Source organism: Pinus tabuliformis, chromosome 2_1, assembly GCF_031772625.1.
Source record: "Pinus tabuliformis cultivar Carrire ecotype Pingquan chromosome 2_1, CPIR1, whole genome shotgun sequence".
NCBI classification, from domain to species: Eukaryota; Viridiplantae; Streptophyta; class Pinopsida; order Pinales; family Pinaceae; genus Pinus; species Pinus tabuliformis.
In genome coordinates, this window is record NC_142299.1 from 615,528,644 (window position 1) to 615,556,269 (window position 27,626).

General features: G+C 36.6%; 2 protein-coding genes across 2 annotated transcripts; both read left to right on the top strand.

The window, feature by feature from the left end:
- Positions 1 to 1,593: 1,593 nt before the first annotated feature.
- Positions 1,594 to 13,992, top strand: LOC149202022 (toll/interleukin-1 receptor-like protein). Its single transcript, XM_089401443.1, has 3 exons — positions 1,594 to 1,743; positions 1,940 to 2,308; positions 13,495 to 13,992. The coding sequence occupies exons 2-3, from the start codon at positions 2,285 to 2,287 to the stop codon at positions 13,990 to 13,992; spliced, it is 522 nt and encodes a 173-aa protein (XP_089257569.1). The 5' UTR covers positions 1,594 to 1,743; positions 1,940 to 2,284.
- Positions 13,993 to 14,064: 72 nt separating this feature from the next.
- LOC149202023 (uncharacterized) lies at positions 14,065 to 14,638 on the top strand. The gene has a single exon (XM_089401444.1). The coding sequence runs from the start codon at positions 14,084 to 14,086 to the stop codon at positions 14,636 to 14,638; it is 555 nt and encodes a 184-aa protein (XP_089257570.1). The 5' UTR covers positions 14,065 to 14,083.
- The last annotated feature ends 12,988 nt before the right edge of the window (positions 14,639 to 27,626 follow it).

Consider the following 27,626-nt stretch of genomic DNA (forward strand, 5'->3'; position numbering starts at 1 on the left):
AAGGGCTTCATCGGGCAAAAAATTGATAGTTTCTCTTGCTCTATCATTTCTCTTTTCCTCTATCATTTCTCTTTTCCTTTTCCGTGGGAGGTTGGCTAGGCTAGCAAGAGTGATTTTCTCGAAGTGAAATTAGCTCGAGAGCCAACATGAGGGATATGCACTGAAAAACAAGAAAGAGAAAATTGCTTTGATACCACTAATTTGAATTGTACGGAGAACAAAATGAAAGGTCATAATATGTATGGAAACACACACATGGAAATATTGTAAACACAATAGTACAATGTAACCTAGATTCTATTAATGAAAGAAATAGGAAAATATTATAAAATGCTAAAATGCAAAGCAATACCAACAAGTTAAAATGGTGGCAACTTATCTTTGAAAGAGTGGTGTTGACTCAATCATTCACAAGATGCCATTACAAGAGGCCGAAAATAGACTTTTAACATAATGTATTAATCATAAAAAGAAAAAAATACTAACCTTAAAAGACTGATCTCAAAAAAATTGCAGTCCATAATATGCTTAGCTTCAACAAATTTTAACACTTTCAACCCGCGAATAACCAAAAAAACATTATTTATGACTTCAAAATAACACAAAAGAAAATTTACTTTAAACCTATTTATTTAAATTAAAAACCAAACTTTCCTAGATAATAAAAACACATGAATCAATGGAAAAATTAATGAAACCCCAATTAATACAATAATCTCCACAATATCGTCTGGTGAAAATCTTCAACACCATAATGAGGATCTCCATAGCTTTCATGCTTATCAAACGAGGAAAACAAAAAATGATACAACAACTACTTTTGGCAGATTTGAGTGAGTTTTCAAACTACTTTCGGCAGAAGGACTCGTCATGCACGTGGTCACCTCCTAATAATTCGCTTATAGTCATTAAAATATTACCCAGGACCAGGACAGCCTATTGTCCGTAAAATTTTGCTGACTAACAGTTGATAAAAATAGAGATTTATCCTACGAGTGTGTCCATCGTCCACCCTAAAGTTTGAAAACGGCCAAACACATCAGACCAAAATTCAAAAAAAACCTAAAAACAAATATGTCTGAGTTGACTGACCAAGTTGTCATATACAAACAATGAACCGACGAGTCTTATGCGCCTCAAAATATCAGATGTTGCGCTGTCAAAGGAATTAATTGATATGAATATTGAAAGTAAATGTTTGTTTACTCAGTTATTGTTCATTGAAACTGGCTTCTGTTCGTTCAATGCCCACATGGAGCTTTCTTTCGCGATGCTCCCTGCAGGATTTATGTTTACATTGAATCGCAGGGATACCCAAATAACGATTTCAATTACTGGGTTTCAGTATAGGCAACTGTATGCTTAGGTGTCTGGTGTCAGGAGTCAGGAGTCAGTGTCAGGAGGTACTGTGAGTCATGTCTCTGTTCTATCGGAATGGAACTGGTGGGAAGTTCTATAGTGGAGGAGCTGCTGGCAGCAGTTAAAGATGTGGTAAAGAAGAACGCGAAATATTGATAGAGGTAGGAGGTACTGTAAGTGATGTCTCTGTTCTATCGGAATGGAACTGGTGGGAAGTTCTATAGTGTTGGCAGCAGTTAAGGATGTGGTAAAGAAGAACGCGAAATATTGATAGAGGTCGAATCTACTGGTGTATGCCAGTTGCCGGAAGATGGACAAAAGCTGCTCAAAGATTTCTATGAGAAGTTGCAGACGGGGAAGGTGCTGCTTCAGAAATTTTCCAAGGTTAGCCATCTGAAATTCTGTTGGGTTTATAAACATGCAAAGGAAATTGAACGTTTTGACTAGTATATTGTCGAATTCCTCGAGACAAGTGGTTTGCCACTTTTCTTTGGTGAAACTGTTGATGAGAATACAAATTGGGAGGGGATTTGTTATCACAACAAACTTATTTTTCAGGAAGTGACTCGTCCCTCTTCAGGTAATCACGCCACAGGGTTGGCCCTCGGCTCTCCAGTGCAGGTAATCACGGGACGGGGTTGGCTCCCTGCACTTGGGCGGCCATAAGGAAAGCGATTTCACAGAGGTAAACCCTATAGCATCCCCACTGAGCTTATCACTGTCCTCAGTGAGGTGGCGGGTCCTGGTATGCTGCCCATCTCACCTGACGGTGTCCAAAATACCTCTTCATGGTTCAGCACAAAGGGATGATAGGGTCGAAAGGGACGAAGAAGGGTTTAAACCAGTGGTGACGTTTCAAAAAAAAAAAGTAGGCTCTAGAAGGTATTTTTGCTCTACGTTACCAGAATCGAACCTGAATCCTAAAATGCTGCAGCGCAACAAGGAAAAGGTATGTCCCCTTGCCATTTAAAGCTTTAAATCACAGGAAATGTTGTTTTTCAGGGCCGGGGAAGATTGAAAAAGGGGTTTCTATTTTAACTAGGGTGTTTTACAGATATTTGGGTAAAATCTTGTAGAGAATTTCAGTGAAAAATTTACATTCCTATGTTTTCCCCTAGTTGGTTTTAAAGATTTTATTAGGGCATTTATCGTTTATCTCTTTAAAGACTCTAAATTGTCGGCTATAGGAAGTTTTCCTATTCATGTTATCCAAGTCCACTTTCTTCCTTCCTGAACAACGGTCTTATGAAGGCCTAACCTCTTTCCAGAGCCCAAATGCGTTTTGAGTGCCCATCTTTTACACAACTCTTTCCTATTGGACTTCTTTCTCAGACCCTGGGACGATGGTGGTTTGTCTGGAATAACATATTCTCTGTTTCTCAACCCTGCAAGTTCGTCGCCATCAGAATAGGCTTCAGGTGGTGGTTTTTCCACGACTGTTATTGTATCTGTTGTTGCGAGGGACCAGAGGTCCAAAACCGCCTTGATAGTGGTTTTGGGTTCACCTGTTTTTCCGGGAGGATTTTATATCGGATTTTGATTAACGGCTTTCCTGGGTTATATTCAAATCATTTTATTAATATATGAATCTGTTTCCCATTAGCTGGCTTGGGTTGGAGTTGATGGGTGTCCACTGTCGACCTCTCAGTCCCTTTCGCCTGACGTCTGCCCCGTTGCTTGTAAGTGTATCTTTATTGTTTCAAGGATAGTGAGGATACCTAGGAGATTTCTAAAAGCTTGTGGCTGATTCGGCGACGTTTAACTCCCTTTTAATCGGAAAATTCTAGGTATGTTTAGGCGTGGGTGCTGAGGTGCCTGCTGGAGGTCAAGAGATACTTTATTGTTGGCGTGACATTCCCTGCAGTTGGCACGGGAAATATTCCTATGGGAATGTACCTAGCTGGACAATTATATATCTGGTGTCATCGTCTTTCCTGAGAGTGGTGAATCCGAGGAGGGGTGATACATGGGTCTTGTTGTTTATTGCTTACATGTTTCATAGATAGGTGGGAAGGCGTTTTAAGTTGAAAGGACTCCTCTGTAATTCACGTAGGCGGATGGACCCATTTGAATCTGACACTTCCCTTCATGAAGCATTTATTCAAGCCACAGTGGCGGCTGAGTCACAGTGCCACGCGAACCAAAATATGATAAGGTAGGTGGCACTTTCCCCTCGGCTGACAACCTTGCGGGATGGATGTAACTCGTGGTTGGAACCTGGTATGATGCCACGAAATAATAATGAGGGGGGAAGAAAGGTGGCGGAAGGAAGGGTGGTAGAAAACATTGTCCGATAAAAATTTCTGCCCCTGTGCCTATTCTCTCATTTGGTCACAACATGCTTCTCAATCGTATTACGAGTCTTCAGAAGGGAGTGTTAGTCGGAAGGTGGTACTTTTCTGAAATTGACGAAGCAAAGATGAGGCAGTCGCTGGCCAAGAAGTGGAAAATATTGTTGGGCTATGTTCCTACGGTGGTGAAGTTCATGGGAGGTTGGTATAACTTTCACTTCTTGAGTGAAGAAGACCTCAGAAAAATCACAGGAAGGCCATGGGTTAAGGATCAGGGCTTCTTGGCAATGTATGCTTGGTATGTCTTTCAATCCCTTAAAACAAACACCAAAGAACAAACTCATATGGGTCAAATTACCTGGACTGCCTTTAGAATTTTGGACCAAGGATGTTTTTACTGATATCGGAAACGCCATCGGTAAATTCGTTTACGTCGATCCTTGTTGTCTAGGAGCTCGGGATAAGAGAATAGCATGGGTCCTAATAGAAAAAGACTTTGGTGAGGCTTTCCGAGATCACATTGAACTAAAATGGGAAAATATCAACCTCACTCGGCGTTTGGATTTCTGGGGAATTCTGTTCCGATGCCTCAACTATCACCAAACTGGTCACCTAATTGCAAATTGCCCCAAAGCAAGGGGGGATGGTGGTCATCGTGGGAGCACAAAGGGGGTCACCAAGGGATGCAAAAGGAAAACAAGTCAGAGTGCTTTTCGCCTCGTCCTGGCTATGCCAACAATTCCAAAGGAAAATCTTCATGCTCAGGTAATTCTAGTCATTCAAATCAGATATTTTCTGAACCTTCTCCCACAGTTATAAAAAAGACTTTTGATCCTGTTCCTATTCAAATTCATTCTTCATCCTCGCTGTCAGAGTAGTCTGATTCTCATCTAGCTGTTGACTCAAATTTTGGAGAAATCCCAATTGTTTTCTTCCCTAATCTTTCCTCAGATGCCACTACAATCGCATTATTCTATGATAGACATCCCCTCAACTTCATATGCTACATACACACAAGCCTGAAGGCTTAATTCTCCAGTGACACAACCAAATTCTCCAAAAGACAAAGAAAAGGAACCTGCTCATTTCTCTCCAGCATCCTCTCCAAATAACTCTTTTGATAGTGACCTTGATTTCCTACTTCAGAGGAAAACTCTTGACCTTAAATCGCTTACAATACATAAGCCTAAGGGTTCTGGGTCACCTGTAATCAGCCCAACATCTACAGGAAATATTACTGTGAGGCGTAAAAACAATAGGGGCATCAGACATTTTAGAGGCCGCCCTCGTCAAACACATACTACACTGAAAAATTTGCCATCTCTCATTGATGTTCCCATCTCATCTCCTATCTCTCCCAGGGCACTTAGAGCTTGCATGCCCTCCAATAGGCTCAAATGAACTCAATCCTATCACTGAATATAAGGGGTTTGGGGGCCCATCCAAAATTCCTCGCTCTAAGAGATCTTTTTATGTTTTCTAAATCCAGTATAATTCTCATCCAATAAACAATGCACACTGCTTCCCAATCAGTTGAGTACTTCAGGAGGATGTTTCCAAAATGGTATATAGTGGCAATTGATGCCAATGGTAGATCTAGTGGACTTTTTGTTTTTTGGGACCCAAGATGGGCAAACCTAAAGGCTTTTTCATGTACAGTGGGTATTCTTATGACTGGGCATATCAGAGGTATCCCTAGAAGATTACATATTCTCAATGTGTATGCCCCCTATAAAGAGAGGGAAAGGTTTTGGGATATAGTGGAGGTATCAAGGATTCTAAATGCTCCCTCTCTGATTTTGGCAGGGGATCTAAATTGTACCTTAGACATAGAAGAACTGTGGGGACAATTTAGGGTGGCAGATAAAATGGCACAAAAGTTAAGAGAAATCATCCTTACACACAACTTAATAGATGTCTGGCCTCCCAAAATAGCTCCCACTTGGGATAATGGAAGAAGTGGTAATAAATATATAGCCAAAAGACTTGATAGATTTCTTGTTCAAGAAAACATGATAGGAAAACTGGGGGATGTCAAATCTTCTATTGTAGAAAACTTCGTATCAGACCATCGGCCAATCACTCTTTTTTGGCATAATTCTGATACAAGATATGGCTTTCCTTTCAAATTCAATCGAATTTGGCTAAAAGACTCAAATTTTGATTCCTTTATCCAAGAACTCTGGAAGGAAAAAAGAAGTACAGAGGAGGGTTTTTCTAGCTCAGAAAGTTTTATAAACAGGCTTCGATTCCTTAAAGCAGAGGTTAAAAATGGGAAAGGAGAAAGAAGGTGGAACTGAGAAGGGATTTGGCTATTATTGAGGAGGAACTAAAATCCCTGCAAAACCAAATGATTACTCATATCCTTCCCCCTGTAGTTAGGGGAAAAAATCATACTCTAGAACTAGAAAAAAAAGAAAATTTTTCAAATTTGGGAAGCAACCTGGAGGTTGACAAGAAGAGCAATATGGATCAAGGAAGGAGATAAAAATACCAAGTTTTTTCATCGTTTTGCAAACCACAGGAGAAAACAAAATTCAATTTGGCAGATAAAGGATGGTGAAGGGAACAATCATAACAAGCAATCTGATATTTATGACCTTGCGGTTTCATATTTTAAGGATGCATATAACAGAGTGGAAATGGAGGATATGGATGCTCAGATGTGGGCTATTGAAGAATATCCTCAAATGTTTAATGTAGAGGACAATGAGGAGTTGTTTAAGGAGGTTAAGGAGGAGGAACTGATCCAAGTAGTAAAATCAATGAAAGGAGATAAGAGTCTGGGTCCAGATGGATGGACAATAGAATTTTTTTCTCATTTCATAGACATATTTCAGGAGGACCTGATACAAATGGTGGAGGAATCCAGGACAAAAGGCTTCATTCATCCTCATCTCAATTCCACATATATCTCCCTTATCCCAAAGAAATCTGAGATAGAAACCTTTGCGGACTATCGTCCAATATCACTGTGTAATATAACATATAAAATTATCTCTAAGATCATAGCCAACAGACTGAAGTCTACTCTATCTAAATTCATCTCCCCTAAGCAATATGGTCTTTTAAATAATAGAATTATCCATGATGCAGTGGCGGTTGCACAAGAATGTATGCACAGTATTAAGTCAAAAAAGATGAATGCAACAGTGATGAAGGTTGACCTAATAAAAGCTTATGATTTCTTAGATTGGGGATACCTAAGAATGGTATTATTTAAAATTGGCATAAACCCAAATATGACTGAATGGATCATGGGGTGTGTGTCTTCAGTCCGCTATGCAGTAATAATCAATAGATTCCCATCAAATTTTTTTGTTGCTGGTAGAGGACTGAGACAAGGATGTGCTTTATCCCCTCTTCTTTTTATCCTGGCAATGGACGGATTAAGTTTAAAAATTAAAAAAGTTGTGTCCATTGGAGAATTTGAAGCAATGAAAATTAGCAGTCGTGTCGCAGTTTCACATAGTTTTTTCGTAGATGATATTCTGTTGATGGGGATGATAAACATGATTAAATGGTTTTGTCTTTCCCAAATCATAAAAAAGTTTGGGACAGCCATGGGACTATTTCAAAATAAACAGAAGTCCATTATTCTATATGACTCTTGTAACCAGGACGATATCACATATATCAAGAACTTCTTTGGAGTTAGTGCAGAAATCATAGACAAGGGCATGAAGTATTTGGGGTATCGATTAAAACCAGGAAGTTATAAAAATGCAGATTGGATGTGGCTGGTGGAAATATTTTATATGAATATTAAGGGTTGGGAACACAGATGTTTATCTGTGGGAGGACATATCATTCTCACCCAGTCAGTTCTTACTCAGCTGGGGATTTACTGGGCACACTTATTTCGCATTCCTCAAATGATCATTAATCTTCTGAATAGAGTAATGGCAAGCTATATATGGTCTGGAGCAAATGGGAAGTGCAAATATCATCTAGTGAAGTTGGAAAAGATCACCAGACCCAAAATTTTGGGAGGGTGGGGTGTTCTAAAATTGAAGTTTTTTGGATGGGCTCTTATTTTAAAGTCATTATGGAGAGGCATCAATAGTAAAGGCATATGGGGGAAGCTGATTTGATCTAAATACATGATGAATAAGGAGTTTTCCTTCTGGTTAAGACAAGGAGTGATAGGGAAAAAAGGTGGATCATAGATTTGGAACAGCTTTAGAAGGGTCAAGAATATTCTATTTCAAAATATCTCATGGTTCTTTGGATCAGGAAACAAAATTGTGCTCGGAAAAGATTGCATTATAGGAGAAAATGAGAGGCCACCAAGGACAGTGGAACTGATTCAACATCTGAACAGAAGAGGCATTTTTGTTCTCAGTCAGCTGATCAGTGCTTGGAATGGCAACATTCCAATTTGGCTAGACTCCTCCCAACTGAATATTGTTGATCAATATAAACAACAGTGGCTACAGTTTGTCAAAAATCTAAAGGAGGCAGGGTTATGTTATGATAGAAAAGGGGACTGTATTGCATGGGCTGGAAAAAAGAAGATTACAGGAGATGTAGAGGTGGCGAACTGTTATCTCAAAATTTGCTAGAAGGAAATTCAGAATATAGAAGACTGTTGGTTTTATAGCTTCTGGAAAATTAATATCCCAATAAAAATTGTAGTTTTTCTTTGGCTAACGTGGTGAAACAAGAATCTCACATGGTCAAACTTACAAAAGAAGAACCACCATGGTCCAGGGATATGCTATCTATGCAGGCAAAATTCAGAGGATAATGAACACCTTTTTCTACACTGTCACAAATTTGTTAACATCTAGAAACATTTCACCAGTAAGCTATAGATTCCCTTTATTCAGTTTACCTCAATAGAGGAATGCTTAAAATGGTGGAGCAATCAGAGTAAATGTAGGAGGCTGCTCACTTTGGTTGTTTTCTGGGAAATTTGGAAAAGAAGGAACCAACTAGTTTTTGATTCATTTAGAGAAGGAGAAAACAAAATTTATGACCTCATAGAGCAGTGGGTTGTAGTAGAACAGAATGTAGATAGCAGGAAAAAAGAAGAAAGAGAAGGAAAACCTTCAGATCAACAATTACCCAGTGGGTTTTTTTGACAGGGTGACTCAAGGAGGAAGATGTGGGAGAAATTTTTACTTAAAGATGTCAGAAGAACAAGAATTCCATGTACACTGGTATGGGGAAGAAGGAACAAGCATGAAGGCAGAAGCTGTAGCTCTTTGGGGCTTATTATGGTTTATTAAGTTTTTGGATTTCCCCCGAGTACAAATTTTTGGGGACTCCAAATGTTTAATAGATCATGTAAATGGAAAGCACAATATCCAACAGGTCTCCCTACAAGGCTGGATGAGACAGATAAAAAACATATGGAAATCCCTTCAAAGCTCACCCATTCAGCACATCAACAAGACACATAACAAAATAGCGGATGATTTATCGAAGAAAGGAATTATAGCCACAGAAGAAGATATGTACATCATGATCAAAATGGGAGAAGACGAGACAGAAGTAGAAAGGCTAAAGCTGTCGGGATAGGTCTCCGAAGACCGTATAAAAAAGGCAGAACCCCAACATAGATAAGTTCAAAACAACCTTGTTTCTTTTTGTTTTTGTTTAAAATTTTGTACAAATTTTGTATCAGATACTGTAAAGAAAACACATGTGGAATGACTATTGTATGGCAATGATTTTCACAATATGTAAATGTCTTCAGACATTTCCATAAGCATATAACATCTCTTGGAATTTTTTTGATAAATTTGCAATTATGACAGAGAGAACTTAGCTCCACTATTGTTGTATATTGTAATTTACAATTCAGTTGTATGGCTGTAGAAAATTTTTCTACCCCATGTAGTCATGTTGTGGAAACCACAGGGTTTATGAGGACTATTTGTCCTTCATAATTATGTACTGTTTTTAACATAATACAAAACAGACGATTTTTTCTTGCTCAGAATGCAAATTTGGACGCTGAACATCAGAATCTTAAGCCTGAAATTTTAAAGTCGTCGCAAAGGATTATGAAAAACCGCATCGATTATGGCGAGACGACATTAGCAACAGCCTTCTGCAATGACAATGAAGTTCAAGGTGAGAGTTGTATCGAATTAGGTCGTCGAGTTTCATAGAGACCTCCTAAACAAGAAATGGGATGGTATAACAATATTCTTTTCTGATATTGCTCTGATATCTAGGATCCTCATTATTAGGTTTCAAGCAACAATTATACATTATGAACCGTCACACCTAATTTTTTCAGGTAGTTTGTTACTTTCATTAAGTTATTCTTATTATTAATAAGAACATAAATAAACTAAATTAGATTATTAAAAAATCATAAACGCAAGTGTATTGTGCGGCAGTCTAACCATTACACGTTTGACTTTTTTAATTTTTGGCCTAAATTTGGCGATGAATTTTTATTTTTATTTTTTATAAAAGGTTTGATTTTCACTATTTAAAATGTGTTTTCAAATGTCTAAATGGATTCATTAGGCTCAAACACCTCTAGGCACTCAAATTATGTTAACTTTATAGCTCAAATATATCATTCCAAAAAATCTCCACCAGATTTTAGACAAAGTTGACCAGAAAATATGACTAGAAAACATAAAAAATATCTAATGATGAGGCTATGTATTATATACTTATCAACCCCAATAAAAACATAAGGTCTATGAAGCAGGTTGACCGAAGAAAAAGGGAAAGATGGTGATGAAAGTTGTAACTGCTTGCAAATTCTAATCCACAAATCTAAAAACACACACAACAATTACACTAAAAAATCCAGATATATTTCATTAAGACGAAAAAATTTACAATATAATATTAGTCTGATTATCATTGGCCATTTACTCATACTTCACACCTCCCCCATACTCACACACTTTTTTTCATTATACATTTATGATTAATATATACAGAGATTATATTCAATGAACCTCGTGGGTTCAGATCCACTTTTGGACTTGTATAAGGGAAAAATCGACAAAGATGGATTTTTATGACACCTTCCATATTTCCAAAATTAATCCTATCCTAACTACCACATTCTTCTAGAGATTTTACATAATTTAGAAATCCTAGAGATTTTTCTAGCTTTTATAAGTTCTAGACTTTTTTGTAGGACTTTTGGAAATTTCCTTTTTGAAGATACACCTAAATGCTCACCCAAGGTAGAAAACTATTCATAGAATCCTATCTATGAGGTCTGTCACTTTTTTGTAACAATGTAAAAACTCCTCCACGATCCCAAACTTTAAATTGTAACTGATCATTTCCAAGGAAAAAAATTCATTTACTCATTCTTCCTTTGTCCCATACTTTATTTTGTTGTTGTCCAATTAATTTGCTAACATAATTTCTCTCAGGTGACTGCATTCTCTGACTGAATGTTTTCTTCTCCTTTTCGTTCATTCTCTTGGAATATTACTGCATAATTTTCCACAACTCATCAATCTCTTTGTCGAATTTGTTTCTTGACTGAAGCTTGTTGTCAACTTCTGTTGGTTGCATCTTCTTTTTAGGCATGATATTGTTGTATGAAACACTAATATTTTTCTCCAAACCAACTAACTCTGTCACCTCTATGCAACCTTCATCTCTTGCCAAACAACTTTCCAAAAATGTCATCTCTTCCTTAAAATCTCTAAAAAATTGTTTTGATTGTTGTATGCGAGGCTAGATTTCATTTTCAGGAAATAACATAGATTCTATCTCCCTAATCACAACTTCATGTTCATCATTCCTCTTTGTACCTCCTTTCACAAGCGATGCATTTAAGTGTTGTTCTTCATCGTGGCTTAGAACAAAGTAAGAGTTCTGTCCTCCTTCACCTTTATTACTTGTAACAAAATTTTCATTCTGCATTTCCTCTAATTTTGTGACAGTTGTAGGTAATTGTCCACCATCTTCCATACCTGCATCCACAGAAAATTCATTAGTTTTAAAAATATGAGCATCTTGGATCTCATCCATTGTTTCATCCTTATTCTCTCCATGCAATGGCCCTTTCTCTGGGTCACAATAGTGAACTTTTTCTGCCTCGTATTCAACTACCTTGAGTTCCCCTTCTTTCAACCAAGTTCTTATCATGTGCCTCATCTTCTTCCGTAACTTTCTTGCAAACAATTATTTAACTCACCATTTAAATTTCTTCTTAAAAATCCATCCACATTTATGGGCTTCCTCATGTTTCTGTAGCCGCTCCATAAGTACATTCAGTTGTACTTTAATCTCAAGAGTTCCCTATCAAACTCCTCATCACTCAACTTCCTCTTTATGTCATTTGCCTTGACATCTTCTTTCCTTCTCATGTGGCTTTCACCTAAACCTTTGTAATGACCCTTTGTGGTCATCATTTTCTCTAACTTTGTGAGCTTCTCCATGCTCAACAGTGAACTGCAACCAAGCCTCTCCTCTGTAGCAAGTCTCCTCTTCTTGCTACTCAATACCTCATCAAGTTTTCTTTACTAACTTGACCTTTTGGTATTTTCTTTGGTTCTCTCCTTAGAAAATTCTCAAGCACTCCTCTAATCCTTTGCCTGTTGCACTTACTTGGTTTACTTATTTTGAGAACTTCCTCTACTACAAGGTTCTTCTGCCACAATTTTTTTCACTTGTTCTGTTTGTCACAACTTCCAAGCTATGATCCACTATCACTCTTCTTCAGTTGCTACCTACAAACATCAATTCCTATGCACATAGATTCATTTTAACTTTCAATCTAGAGACGAGAAAGATGGAATCTCTCTACACTCTAAAAAAATTTAAATTTTAAAAACCCTAAATTAATTTAATTATTAATTATAATTATAATTATAGAAATAAATATAATTATTAATTTTTTTATTTTATTTTATGTTAGCTATATCAAATAATTAAATAAAACATTACAAAATCTCTAATGTAATTAACTAATAAAAATCTCTCAACTAGCCATTAATGCATTTAGTTGATAAAACATCTCACCGATATGTATTCAATTCCAACTACTCGTCTTATGAAAGTCTCTCAACTAGCCATTAATGCATTTAGTTGATAAAACATCTCACCGATATGTATTCAATTCCAACTACTCGTCTTATGAAAGTCTCTCAACTAGCAATTAATGCAGTTCATTGATAAAACATTTAACTAATATGTATTCAATTTCCACTACTCGTCGCTTTCTTAAGTTTATTAAGCAATACGTATTCAATTCCAACTACTTGTAATAATCGTCATCCCAAGTTTTCCCTTGGTTGAGGCTTGGTACCTTGATATCGAGTCAAAAAGAATATTATTAAGTGTAGTCTGATCTGTGTATATTTTCCAGGAAAATTATCAATATTATTAAAATTTGGAAGATTTTTTTCGAAAATTTGGATTACAGTTATCAAACCATAAAAAAATTATTTCCACCATAAAAACAGAAGTCAAACACTCGTTCTCTCAAATTTTTGTAAAAAAATAAAATAAAATAATAATTTGCAAATTTGACACTCCCTTGACAACGCCAGATATTATTATATAGACAGCAGCTTAACATACAGCAACATGAGCTCCTCACAGACCCTTTTTCCAATTAGTTGTTGTATACGCTTTTATCTATCCATGGCCAAAACCCACTTAAAATACCATCCTGGTTCTTTGCTCATTTTTCCACATTTCTTAATCGATCTCTCTCGGTTGTCCTGGGTCTTTACTCATTTCGGTTCATTTTTTCGCATTGCTTCGATCGATCTCTATTTCTATCTGTAGGCCATGATATTTTTTCCCTTTTCCCAAGCTCGGTATGATGAAACTGCACTGCTTCTATCGATTTCTATTTCTATCTGTAGGTCATGGTATTTTTCCTTTTTTTTTGAAGGTAGCTATGATGAAGCAAAATTCTGGGATGCATTACGACGTGTTCATAAATCACCGGGGACCCGACGTCAAGAATAGCCTTGCCAGCTTAATTTATAATCAACTCAAAACTAAAGATCCCACTCTGCGCGTCTTCATCGATATAAAGGAGATTCCCTGTGGAGTTGATTTCTCATATGCAATTGAAACAGCGATTCAAAGTTCCTCTGTTCACATTGCGATATTTTCGAAGCGGTATGCAGAATCGAAATGGTGCTTGCATGAATTGGATCTCATTGTCAAATCCAAACGGAAGCTTATTCCTGTCTTCTGTGACGTTAATCCCGCGTCTCTTCGTCGCATCGAGAAAGGATGTTATCAGAAGGCCTTTGAAAAGCACAGAAGGAGAGAACCCGTGGAAAAGACGAAAAGATGGGAGGATGCGCTCTCGCGAGCCTCATATCTTCAAGGCCTGACATTCAAAATGAAGGAAAAGTATATTTACTTATTTCTGGCTTAATTTGTTTGATTTATAAATTTTCGTTCTATTTTTCACTAACCAGATTGAGTTCGTTTGCATTTTCAGTGACCATTGGGACTTTGCCGAGAAAATGGTGGGCATTGTATTGATGAATCTGAAAGAGGGATTATTAGTTGACGCCAAATATCCAGTCGCCGTCGAGCAGGCTGCCGAGGATTTCTCTGTTGGTGCAAGTGAATTGGAGGATTTAGAAGTTTGTGAGGAATTCATCACAGAAAAATTTTCACTGGCACGTGGGCTCGATAACAATAGGCTGGATCTAAGTAAGCCGTCTGGGGAGGATGGGTTGGCTATAAGCAAACTGTTTGAGCCGGATGAGGATGGGTTGGCTATAAGCAAACTATTTGAGCCGGATGATAATGGGCCAGCTATAGGGCTGGATGACGATAGGCCGGATGTAAGCGAGCTGTCGGGGGTGGATGGGCCCGCTGCAAGCGATTTGTTTGAGGATGAGGATGGGTTGGCTACAAGCAAACTGTTTGAGCAGGATGATGATGGGCCGGCTAGAAGCAAGTTGTTTGATCTGGATGAGGATGTGCAGGAGGCCGCTCGCTCATTTGATGAGGATGTGCAGGAGGTCGTTCGCTTATTCTTTAAGTTTCTTGATTTTTTAAATCGTGTATAAAAATAATATCGAATGTCGATATCGAAAGAACTGAAAATTAAAAAAAAAAATTAAATGTTTTTTGGTTTGCAAGATGGGAAATTTGAATAGAACATAAAAGAAATATAGCATTTTATTATTAAGACAGTGATCAATTCCACGAGGAATTTAATTTTATTCTTGAATATAAGAAAGGTGTAATTTTTTATTATTTATTTGGTTGATATGTGATATCTAAAAATAATAATATTGATATTATAATTTAATGCGAAGATATGTAATTTATTGTGTATTCCATTCATATGTATTTTTTATTATATATATATATATGAATGATAAAAAAAATTTAAAAATCACTAACATAATTTTATATAGAGATAAAGTAATTGAAATTAAAAAAAAAAAATTATCTTTTCACTTTTTATATATATATATATATATTAACTCATCTATGAAGAGTATGGGATCAATTTTTCTTCAAATTTTGCATCCTAAAAAATACTTACACTTGAACATGTTTGATTTTCCCAACACTTGATAATTGGGGCTTAACATATATCTATACTCGTTTTGAAATTAAAAATTGTTTATATTGATTTTTTGATTCATTGTAAAATTTATTAACTTATTTGATGGATTTATATGAAAAGAATAGAAAATAAAGTAATAATTTTAAAAATGGTTTATAAAAAAATTATATTAGGTTTATGTTTTTAATATTTTTATTAATATTTAATATATCATTTTTCATCACATATTCTATTTTTCTGTGTTACTTGGTTTTTTATCAAAAAAAAAATTTGAAGTTTCTCCATATTTAACATTATGGATTAAATTTCATTATCTTTTGTTAATATTTAAAATTATTTATTTGCAATATGATTTGTTCAGGTCTTATTATGTAATGATTGTTATTGTAACATTTGCACAACACAATGCCTTGTAGATAATTACCTATATTTTTCTTCCTTACTTTTTGGATTCATATGCAACATTTATGCTCTGATTTTTAGATACTTTTAGATTTCTCATTGTTAAATTTCATAATAAACTACAAAAAATTAAAATCCTTGAAAACAACTCATCACCATGGTTTATGTTTTCTTCAACACTTTAATAAGTAGAAGTAAAAATGAAAATGTGCGGATTTAATGAGCAGTAAAAATTTAACTGTGCAAACGTTTTAGTGGTTACTACCCACCAAAATTTAATTTTTCAGTTTCATATATCAATTTACATTTTTCTGAAATGTTATTAACCATTCATTACTTAAAATGTAACTTAATTATTTTATAATATTTAAATTATTTTTATCATAAATATTATTAAATAACAAATTGAAAGTTAATAAATATCATTAGTTAACCGTTTAAAATCAAATTAAATAATTGTATTTATAAACAAATACAATGAGATAAACCCATTAATAATGAAGTGGAAATTGATTGAAACCATACATTTTTATTTTAATATATTCAAAATAATTAAACACTTAAAAATTAATATAGATTCATTTTATTATTATATAATTATTTTTAAAATAAAAACCACTATTTATATCAAGTAGTTATTTATTCTTTATTACAAAATTTGGTTTAAGCATGTGAAAATGAAATAGATTTTGACAAATAAGTTAAATTATAGTAAAAGAATTATATAATTTTACTTCATATCAATAATAAATTAGTAAAAAAATACTAATAATAAATTAAAATGGTTATCAATTCAAACAACAAATAAAGAATGTATTCAATATAAGAACAATTGCCCTCATATATATATATATATATACTCTACAAAAATGTAAAACTTTCTAGACCACTTTCTGAACAAAAATATTATCATTACGATAGGACATTATTAGGATTGGATTCTTCACAGTCACAATGTCGAATTACAATTAACAAAATACTTCAATTTACCAATGAGTGAAACCTAAATTCACTGGATTCTAAATTTTCCTTTAATTTAACTATATTTAAACTAAGATATTAGCTACTATGTAACACTCATTTAATCTCTTAAAAGATCTCATCTAAACAAAGACAATATCAATACATTCATCAATATTATATTATAGTATCACAATTTATGATGAATTATCATATGAAATATAATGTATGTATAATTATCTATGTAGGTTATTTCTTTTAATAATTAAGTGATTAGAAATTAAAGATAGTTGTTCATAATGTAATAATGGCAATGTAATGGAAAAACTATAATATGTTTATTTAAAGGCATTCAAAATACTTTTACAATTAATTGTAATATAATGCAAAAATATGAAATCTAAAAAATCAAATTAAATTTTGATCAATATTTTATAATTTAATTTTCATGGGGATATGTGTGTGTGAGAGAGAGAGAGAGAGAGAGAGAGAGATAAACACATAATAATAATAATTTATAGTTACCATAAAGTATTTTCGAAACGTGAAAGATATAACATTGTATGGCCAAAAGTGTAATGTCCCCATAAAAACTGTAAATATTTTGTTTATCGCTGTAAGAAAACAAACTGGGTAATTGAATAATATTATTAATTTTCTGAAGTTAGAAAATGATTTAGTAATAATAGATTTTGTAACTTCTCATGAAAGAAGTTGGAAAGAGGTAGTTGCCAGAAAAGAAAACCCTAACTGCCTCCCCTAACTGTGAAACGCCTCAAGAAAAAAGGGGTGGGGGAAGGAAAAATCGTGCTATTAGGACATACAAAAAAGGAAGGGGGAATGCTACGTCTGGTAAGGACCAAATAGCATTGGCACTAAGTGTAGTAAATTTACTGAAGGCAGTAGTCTTGCAAACAAGCTTACGGGGGGGCCAATTCGGTCTTGAAGACGAATCTCATGGTTGGGAGGAAGACAAGCAGACAATAAAAAGGTGATTGCGATCGTGGATTCTACTGCTCAGGAAAACACTGGTAAGAAGTACTTATGTCCACTATTCTGTGATAGATACTGTTGTGTTTTGAGTAATTGTGAGTGTTGTAGAGAGAGCAAGCTCTCAATTTATATGTATCTGAAACATGGTGTCAATAGGGTTTATAACTCACGTGGAATGGAATCCACTATATTGAAAATTCAATACCGTAGAAAAACAAAAGAATTAACTGGGTAACACAGATTAAATTGTTTACTGTGAGCAAAAGCGGCAGAGAAAGACTATTTGACCAGAACAGGGTAGCTCTGGCAGGCTGACACTAACTGTAGCAATAGTGACTATGTAAGTAGATATGTATTGTTAAAAGCTTAGTGGTGAGGTATGTTTTTACTAGTTAAAGACTTATAAGAGATTTTGTGCAAGTTATTTATATGTATAATGCTTAACTTAGGAATTTCTATGTAACATAAGAATCTATATGAAAAAAAGAACTCGTGTAAAATTCCACATCTATACAAGCTAAGAAACTAGTGAACTATGAACCGGGAGAAATTACTGAAACTGCGAGTATACAAATAGCACTAATATATGAATGTAGTTTTCGGCAAGCTCAAACCCGAGAACAAAGAATGAGCTACTGAAATATTAAACAGGGTCCATTCCTAAAGCCAAATGGGTGGCGGTTTTAGAGGCATAGACCACGAATTTGGTAATCCCATAACCTTGTAGAACCCTCCTGAAAACCCATGCACAAGAATCGAGACCCTAAGTATCAAATAACACAATGTTTAAGCTCGTGCCTAGGTTCATAAAGCCTCAGGAATTATAACCTTGGCAGAGGAAACCCTAAACTTTACACCTTTCAGCGAAAGAAGAATTGAACCCAAAACTCAAGCTCAGTTCCGCTATAATAGGAATAATCATTATTATTATGAATAGCAGACAAATGTGCTCAGAACAAACAACTTTTAAAAAAAAAAATTGTACAGACGTATTGAAAAATAGCAGTGCCATTAACCAACTGAAATTATTAGCCATGGAAAGAAAAAGAAACAATCATACAATTATAATTTCCAAAAGAAAGATAATTCCACATTAACTCGGCAACATGGCAAACTTAAACAACTTCTTTCTTTATCGCAAAACAAAAACAGGGACATGTCCAAAATGAAGGAATGAACAATATTACAACGTAGTCTCAACTACAGAGCCATAGTCTTAAATAACCATAGACAGGCTCGATTTTAGAAAAATGTATATAACTTTCTCCACCATATAACTATAAAAACTGGAGAATAGCATGAACATGGATATTCCTTTCGATTCCAGGATGGAATACAGATCTAGCTACACAGAAATGGGTAATCCTATAGTCTGCAAACTTGAAACTGCGAAACTCTTTCTTTTCGGGCAAAATCTGGGCAAGGACGTCGAGGACTTTACCCGGGAAACTTCTAAGTGCCAAGCCAGGTAAGGCCTCACCATCGTTACAGCTCGTGACCCTCAGTTCCACCTTCACCAAACCTGCAGAGGGTTGTGGGTCAAATTTATCAGAAAACAAGCCTGAAACCACATGAAACATAGCAAAAGGAGGAAAAAAAAGAAGGAAACCCTCACCTGGTAATCAGAAGGGAATAGTGGATACCACGGATAAGTAACCCCTCGGCTGCATCTAAGGTATGTCGACAGCATGGAGTTCGAAGGTTGACGACGAAGCCATTTGCAAGAGGAGGAAGAGAGCATATGACCTGCCAAGAAATGGAGAAGCAAATGAGCAGCAAAACCCAACAAGTCAGACCTGAATTCTTTATGCAGAACGCCCAGCTATCGGATTGAAAACCCAAAATCACCACCGTTGAAGCAATGAAGGATCCCGAGGAGGACTAGAGCTGCTGTAATGTCATTTAATTCGACATGGCAGCAAGTTAAATGCAAAACATACGGTGGTTGATAAGCTCATGGTGCGAGCTGAGGTGTTGCGTGTGGGAGAGTGACAACTTAAATACACTGATAGTGGTCTGTCAGCAAAACAAATAACGTTAGTTTAGCAGTACAACTGCATAAATCCATTGAACCGCTTATTGTACCATCCATCAACTTATTACCATAGTAATGATAATTCAATAACGTTTAACATAGTTAGGGTAGCATTAATATTACATGTAAATTTTTTCTCTATTAGCTTGGTATGTTTATTACATTTGAAATGGAGATATGACATGTGGTATCAGAGCCAAGGTTACAACTGTGACCTCTGGCAAATGAACTGTAAAATTAGTTACTGTTTATTTTTGGATTTCTAACTGTTGAATGATTTATGCACCTGTTAAGCACAGAGGAACATGACAATAGCAGTTTATAGGAAGAACGGATAGTGTGCCACACAAGAATATGGCTGGCTTAGGACCTGCAACATTTCTTGAAAATAACCCTGAAATATGGGTGCAGTTAGGAGAGGAGGCTCGTAACACAAATCTTGCAATACTGGAAACAGTTCAGGAACTAAAGAGTGAGATGGCCCGCTTATGGGAGGACAATGCAAGATTAACCTTGGAACAAGAAAAAATTATGAAGAGCCTGTCTGATAAGCAGAATCAGCGCCAGACAATTCCCAGCCCTGAATAGGAACGTAGGTATGAAGAACAGGGTTATCACACGGAGCATGAAGGAATAGTAGGTGGGGAAGAGAATCAAGAAGAGAAGTCGGATAATGCCTCTGAGCACCCAACATCAAAGAGGCAGCGGATAGAATTGCAAGGGGAGTTTCAGAAAATTAAACTGCCACTCTTTGATGGAGAGTTGGAAGAAGCAGCCAAAGCCTGGCTTATTAACATGAATAAATACTTCCAATTATATGAGTACGATCACAATCTAAAAGCCCGGTTGGCTATCTTCCAACTGCAAGGGAAGGCCACCTTGTGGTGGGAGGAGGTCAAGATTGTACGAGGGGTGAGCGAACAAAATATAACTTGGGAGAAGTTCCAAAAATACTTCAAGGAGAGATATTTAATGGAACGATTTTATGATGAGAAAGCAAGAGAATTTCACAACCTGCGGCTTGGAAAACAAACCATGGATGAGTTTATCACCTGATTTACCTCTTTGCTCCGATATGTACCCTACATACAAGAGGAAAAGGCTAAGGTATAGCATTTCATCAGCAATTTACCCCTGGCAATGAGGGAGCGAATTGAGTTTGATAACCCCAAAAAAATGGATGAGGTTATATGGAAGTCCAGGATATGCTACCAGCAAAGCAAGCAGAAGGGTGAAATTTTGGGCAAGAAGTGGGTTGACAAGAAAGGCAATAAGATTGCTATGGGCAATAAGGGAAATTGGGGCAGCACTGGCAAAGGTTTTCCCAAGGGGAAAACAATAGAAATCTGCTTAAAACCAGTTTAGAATTAAGCCACCATCTGAATCGAGAATCAACGAGCAAGCTGGTAGACTTGATAACGAAGGAACAACAAGACCCCCAGTACAATGCTGGGGATGTGGGGGGCCACATTACGTTAAAAATTGTCCTCATCGTAAAGGCATCGATCAGGTTTCACAAATTCACGAGGCATCAACAGTAGGCGATGTGGCCCGGAGCATTCCAAAAATTAATGCTGCTCTCGAAGACCATCAGGCAGAATACCAACCGACTATGGTGGAGTTTGAAGGTAAGATTTTTAATCGTACCATATCTGTTTTAATTGATCCTGGAGCTACATTAAGTTATGTTAGTCCTAAGGTTGTGGAACAATGTAAATTATAGTCTGTTAAATTTAAAAGCCCTTGGCTAGTACAACTGGCAACAGGGGCAAAGAGACGAGTGTTGGCCAAGGTCAATAACTGCCCTCTAGAAATAGTAGGTCAGCCTTTGATGGCAGACCTAAACATACTTCCCCTTGGATCATATGACGTGTTGATAGGCATGGACTGGTTGGAAAAACGTTGGTCCATTATAAACTGTAAAACAAAAACCATCTGCTACAAGGATGAGCTGGGAGAAATGTAGGAGATGCAAGGCATTCTGAGGCCCGTGCAGGTTCGACCAATAACCACCTCCCAGCTGGCAAAGTGTATCAGGAAAGGGTGTCAGGTTTATGCTATTCAGGTTGGGTATGCCAACTCAAAGGACAAGACAACCACCTTGGATAGTATTCCTGTTGTTCAAGAATTTGCAGATGTATTTCCAGAAGAGATACCAGGGCTGCCACCTAAGAGAGACATAGACTTCACTATTGATTTGATGCTAGGAGCAGCTCTGGTGTCCCGAGCCCCTTATCGTATGAGTATACCAGAACTTACAGAACTGAAAATGCAATTGCAGGAATTGTTGGATAAAAATTACATCTGCCCTAGTGTGTCACCTTGGGGAGCCCCCGTGCTGTTTGTCAAAAAGAAGGATGGCACCCTTCGAATGTGCATGGACTACCGTCAGTTGAATAAGTTAACAATTAAGAACAAGTACCCTTTACCCCGAATTGACGAATTATTTGACCAAGTAAAAGGGGCAACCATATTTTCAAAGATTGATTTACGATCGAGATATCACCAGATCAGAATCAGAGAGGAGGATATAGCCAAAACTGCTTTTAGGACTCGCTATGGTCACTATGAGTTTGTGGTATTACCTTTTGGGTTAACCAATGCTCCTGCGACCTTTATGTGTTTGATGAATAACATATTTCATCAGTATTTAGATAAATTTGTATTAATATTTATTGACGATATACTAATATATTCCTGGAATATTGAGGAGCACAAAGAACATCTTAGATTGGTGATGCAAACCCTCCAGGAACATCAACTATATGCCAAATACAGCAAGTGTGATTTCTTCAAGGAGAAAATTCAGTACTTAGGACATATTATTACTAAGGATGGAATCGCAGTGGATCCTGAGAAGATAAGGACCATAATGGAATGGCCAGTACCAAAGGATGTAGCGGATATAAGATCTTTTATGGGATTAGCAGGTTACTACAGACGGTTCGTGGAAGGATTCTCTAGAGTGGCCTACCCCATCACCTCCCTGCAAAAGAAAGGGAAAACTTTTAAATGGACCGCAGAATGCCAAAAATGTTTTGAATAGCTCAAGCATCTGCTCACCACAGTGCCTATATTAAGCATAGCAGATCCAGTTAAGGACTATGTGGTGTGTACAAATGCGAGTAAGGAAGGGGTAGGAGGGGTACTGATGCAAGAAGGTAAGGTAATCGCCTATGAGTCAAGGAAATTAAAGGAGCATGAGCAGAAATATTCCGCATATGATTTGGAGTTGGCAGCTGTTATTCATGCCTTAAAGATGTGGCGCCACTACCTGATGGGAAAAAAAATTATGTTAATGACAGACCATCACAGCTTGACTAGTTATTTCAGTCAGCCTACCTTAAATGCCAGACAAGCACGGTGGGTAGATTTCCTAAGTGGTTTTGATTTCAAGATTAAGCATCTGAAAGGGAAAGAGAACCAGGTAGCAGACACTTTAAGTCGAAAGGTACATTGTCTTTATGAAATTGCTTGCAGCGAGGTGTGGACTACCTTCGATGAAATGATTAAAAAGGCAGCTGAACAAGATTCAAAATATCAGCAAATAGGACAGCAAGTTCAGAATCCAACCAATAAAGAAAATCAGCAAGGATACACTATGGATGTTGTTGGCTTGCTGAAATATAAAAACAGGTTGTATGTGCCCAACCAAAATGACATTAAAAACTTAATTTTAGATGAATTTCATAAAAGACCTTATGCTGGACACCCAGGGTATCAAAAGTTGATTACCGCACTCTAGAAGGAGTACTATTGGCTAGGTATGAAGAAAGATGTAGCAGAATATTTGACATGTTTCCTGGAATGTCAACAAGTTAAAGCAGAACATCAGCACCCTGCTAGATTATTGCATCCACTACCAATTCCGGAGTGGAAATGGGAAACCATCTCTATGGATTTCATAACAGGATTACCCAAGTCAAAAAGAAACAATGATTCCATTATGGTGGTAGTCGAAAAATTAAGCAAATCAGCTCATTTTATACCAGTACAATCCACTTACAGAGCAGTGCAGATTGCCCATATTTTTATGCAAAACATTTTCAGGTTGCATGGGTTACCAAAAACTATAATTTCTGACCGTGATGTGAAATTTACCTCAGCCTTCTAGAAAACTCTAGTTTGAAGGATTAGGGACTCAATTAAACTTTAGTATTGCCTATCATCCCCAAACAGATGGACAAACCGAACGGGTGAATCAGGTAGTAGAAGACATGTTGAGGTCATATGTAATGCAACAACCCTCTAAATGGGAGGACTATCTGCACTTGGTCGAATTTGCATATAACAACGGTTATCACACTTCCTTGTAGATGAGCCCATTTGAAGTGTTGTACGATCGGAAATGCCGCACACCCTCCAGCTGGGGGGGACCAGAGGACAAAATAATGCTGGGGCCTGAAATGTTAAAGGAGATGGAGGAAATGGTCAAGAAGGTACAATCCAACTTGAAGGCAGCCCAAGATAGGCAAAAGAATTTTTCCGACAAGAAGAGAAATTTTAAAGAGTATCAAGTGGGAGATCATGTGTACGTGAGAATTTTAGCAAAAAGGAGTACATTACAGTGGAGTGGGTGCATCAAGCTGGCACCTCAGTGCTGTGGACCATTTCAAATTTTAGAAAGGGTTGGGCTAGTGGTATACCACCTTGCCCTACAAAGCCATATTCGGGTCCAAAATGTCTTCCATGTATCAGTATTAAAAAGATACGTTTATGATCCTAAGCACATAGTCAGTTGGCAAGATGTACAGGTAAAGAAAAAAAATCTTAAGTAGACCAATTAATTGCGATGTTAAAGGCAAAACTGACTTTAATTCTGTTGTTTCAGGTCGAACTAGAAGGAGAATTCTTGGTCGAACCGTTGAGTATACTCGAACGGAGAGAAGTAATGCTGCGGAAACGAGCCATCACCCAGGTTAAAGTGCAATGGCAGCACTTTGGGCCAGATGAGGCCACCTGGGAGGATGAACAACTCATGAAAGAAGCTTATCCAAAGCTGTTTGAGGCTAAAAAACATCGGGATGATGTTTGATTTCAAGGGGGGAAGATGTAATGTCCCCAGAAAAACTGTAAATATTTTATTTACCACTGTAAGAAAACAAACTGGATAATATTGTTATTCTCTATTTGGTTGAATAATATTATTAATTTTTTGAAGTTAGAAAATGATTGAGTAATAACAGATTTTGTAACTTCTCATGAAAGAAGTTGGAAAGAGGCAGTTGCTGGAAAAGAAAACCCTAACTACCTCCCCTAACTATGAAACGCCCCAAGGAAAAAGGGGTGGGGGGAGGAAAAATCGTGCTGTTGGGACAGAAAGAAAAGGAAGGGGGAATGCTACGTCTGGTAAGGACCAGATAGCATTGGCACTAAGTGCAAAAAATTTGCTGAAGACAGTAGTCTTGCAAACAGGCTTGGGGGGAGATTTGGTCTTGAAGACGAATCTCATGGTCGGGAGGAAGACAAGCAGAGAATGAAAAGGTGACTGTGATCGTGGATTCTACTGCTCAAGAAAACATTGGTAAGCAGCACTTATGTCCACTATTCTGTGATAGATACTGTTGTGTTTTGAGTAATTGTGAGTGTTGCAGAGAGAGCAAGCTCTCAATTTATATGTGTCTGAAACATAGTGTCAATAGGGTTTATAACTCACGTGGAATGGATTCCACTATATTGAAAATTCAATACCATAGAAAAACAAAAGAATTAACCGGGTAACATAGATTAAATGGTTTATTGTGCGCAAAGCGATAGAGACAGACTATTTGACCAGAACAGGGTAGCTTTGGTAGGCTGACACTATCTGTAGCAATAGTGACTATGTAAGTAGATATGTATTGATAAAAGCTTAGTGGTGAGGTATGTTTTTACTAGTTAAATACTTATAAGAGATTTTGTGCAAGTTATTTATATGTATAATGCTTAACTTAGGAATTTCTGTGTAACATAAGAATCTGTATGAAAACAAGAACTCATGTAAAATTATGTATCTGTGCAAGCTAAGAACCTAGTGAACTAAGAACCGGGAGAAATTACTGAAACTGCGAGTATACAAATAGCACTAATATATGAATGTAGTTTTCGGCAAGCTTGAACTCAAGAACAGATAATGAGCTATTGAAAGATTAAACAGGGTCCATTCCTAAAGCCGAATGGGTGGAGGTATTATAGGCAAAGACCACAAATTTAGCAATCCCGTAACCCTGTAGAACCCTCCTGAAAACCCATGCATAGGAATCGAGACCCTAAGTATCAAATAAGACAATGTGTAAGCTCATGCCTAGGTTCATAAAGCCTCAGGAATTATAACCTTGGTGGAGGAAACCCTAAACCTTACACCTTTCAACGAAAGAAGAATTGAACCCAAAACTCAAGCTCAGTTCTGCTATAATAGGAATAATCATAATTATTATGAATAGCAGACAAATGCGCTCAGAACAAACAACTTTCACAAAAAAATTGTATAGACGTATTGAAAAATAGCATTTTCGTTAACTAACCGAAATTATAGCCATGGAAAGACAAAGAGAAAATCATACATTTATAATTTTCAAAAGAAAGATAATTCTGCATTAACTCGGCAACATGGAAAACTTAAACAACTTCTGTCTTTATCACAAAACAAAAACAGGAACATGTCTAGAATGAAGAAATGAACAATATTACAGCGCAGTCTCAATTACAGAGCCATAGTCTTAAATAACCATAGACAGGCTCGATTTCTAGAAAAATGTATAAAACTTTCTCCACCAGATAACTATAAAAACTGGAGAATAGCACGAACATGGATATTCCTTTTGGTTCCAGGACAGAATCTAGATCTAGCTACACAAAAATGGGTAATCCTATAATCTGCAAACTTGAAACCGTGAAACTCTTTCTTTTCGGGATAAATTCAGGTAGGGACACTGAGGAGCTTACCTAGGAAACTTCTGAGCACCAAGCCAGGTAAGGCCTCACCATCATTGTAGCTCGTGTCCCTCGGTTCCACCTTCACCAAACCTGTTGAGGGTTGCGGGTCAAATTTATCAAAAAACAAGCCTGAAACAATATGAAACATAGCAAAAGGAAACAAAAAAAGGGAAACCCTCACCTAGTAATTATAAGGGAATTGTAGATACCACGAATAAGTAACCCCTCGGCTGCATCTGAGGTATGTCGATAGCATGGAGTTCGAAGGTTGTCGGCAGAGCCATCTGCGAGAGGAGGAAGAGAGCAGAGCATGGTGCCAAGGGATGGAGAAGCAAATGAACCGCATAACCCAACAAGTCAGACTTGAATGCTTTCTGGAGAACGCCCAACCGTGGGATTGAAAACCCAAAATCACCACCGTTGAAGCGCTGAAGGATCTCGAGGAGGACTAGAGCCACTGCAACGTCATTTAAATCGACATGGTAGCAAGTTAAATGCAAAACATACGGTGGGTGATAAGCTTATGGTGCGAGCTGAGGTGTATTGTGTGGGAGAGTGACAACTTAAATAGACTGACAGTGGTCTGTAAGCGAAACAAATAAAGTTAGCTTAGCAATACAGCTGCATAAATCCGTTGAACCGCTTATTGTACCGTCCATCAACTTATTACCATAGTAATGATAATTCAATAACGTTTGACATAGTTATGGTAGCGTTAATATTACATGTAATTTTTTTTTTATATTAGCTTGGTAGTTTATTACTTTTGAAATGGAGATATGAAAAAAAGACATATAGTGGTGGATTCATCATATATTTAAATAGGCTACATAAAACGAGAATGTCTGTAAGTTTTAACCTTATATAATTAATTGATGCAAACATATTCTTAATAATACAAAAAATATATAATGGAAAACACACACATTAACACAGATTTTATGTTGGAAACCTAAACTCAGAAATCTAGCAAGATTTTTTCAATATAATAGTTTGTATAGTATTACAATATAATATATATCCTATAGCATCCATAAAACAAAAATCCATTTACCATGGATTCAAATACAACTGTATTTCCTTAAATGAAACTACAAAATATGGGCAAAACCATCATGTACCAAAAAATTGATAAAGGTGAAAATTATGTGTTGAAAACTGCCCAAAATAGACA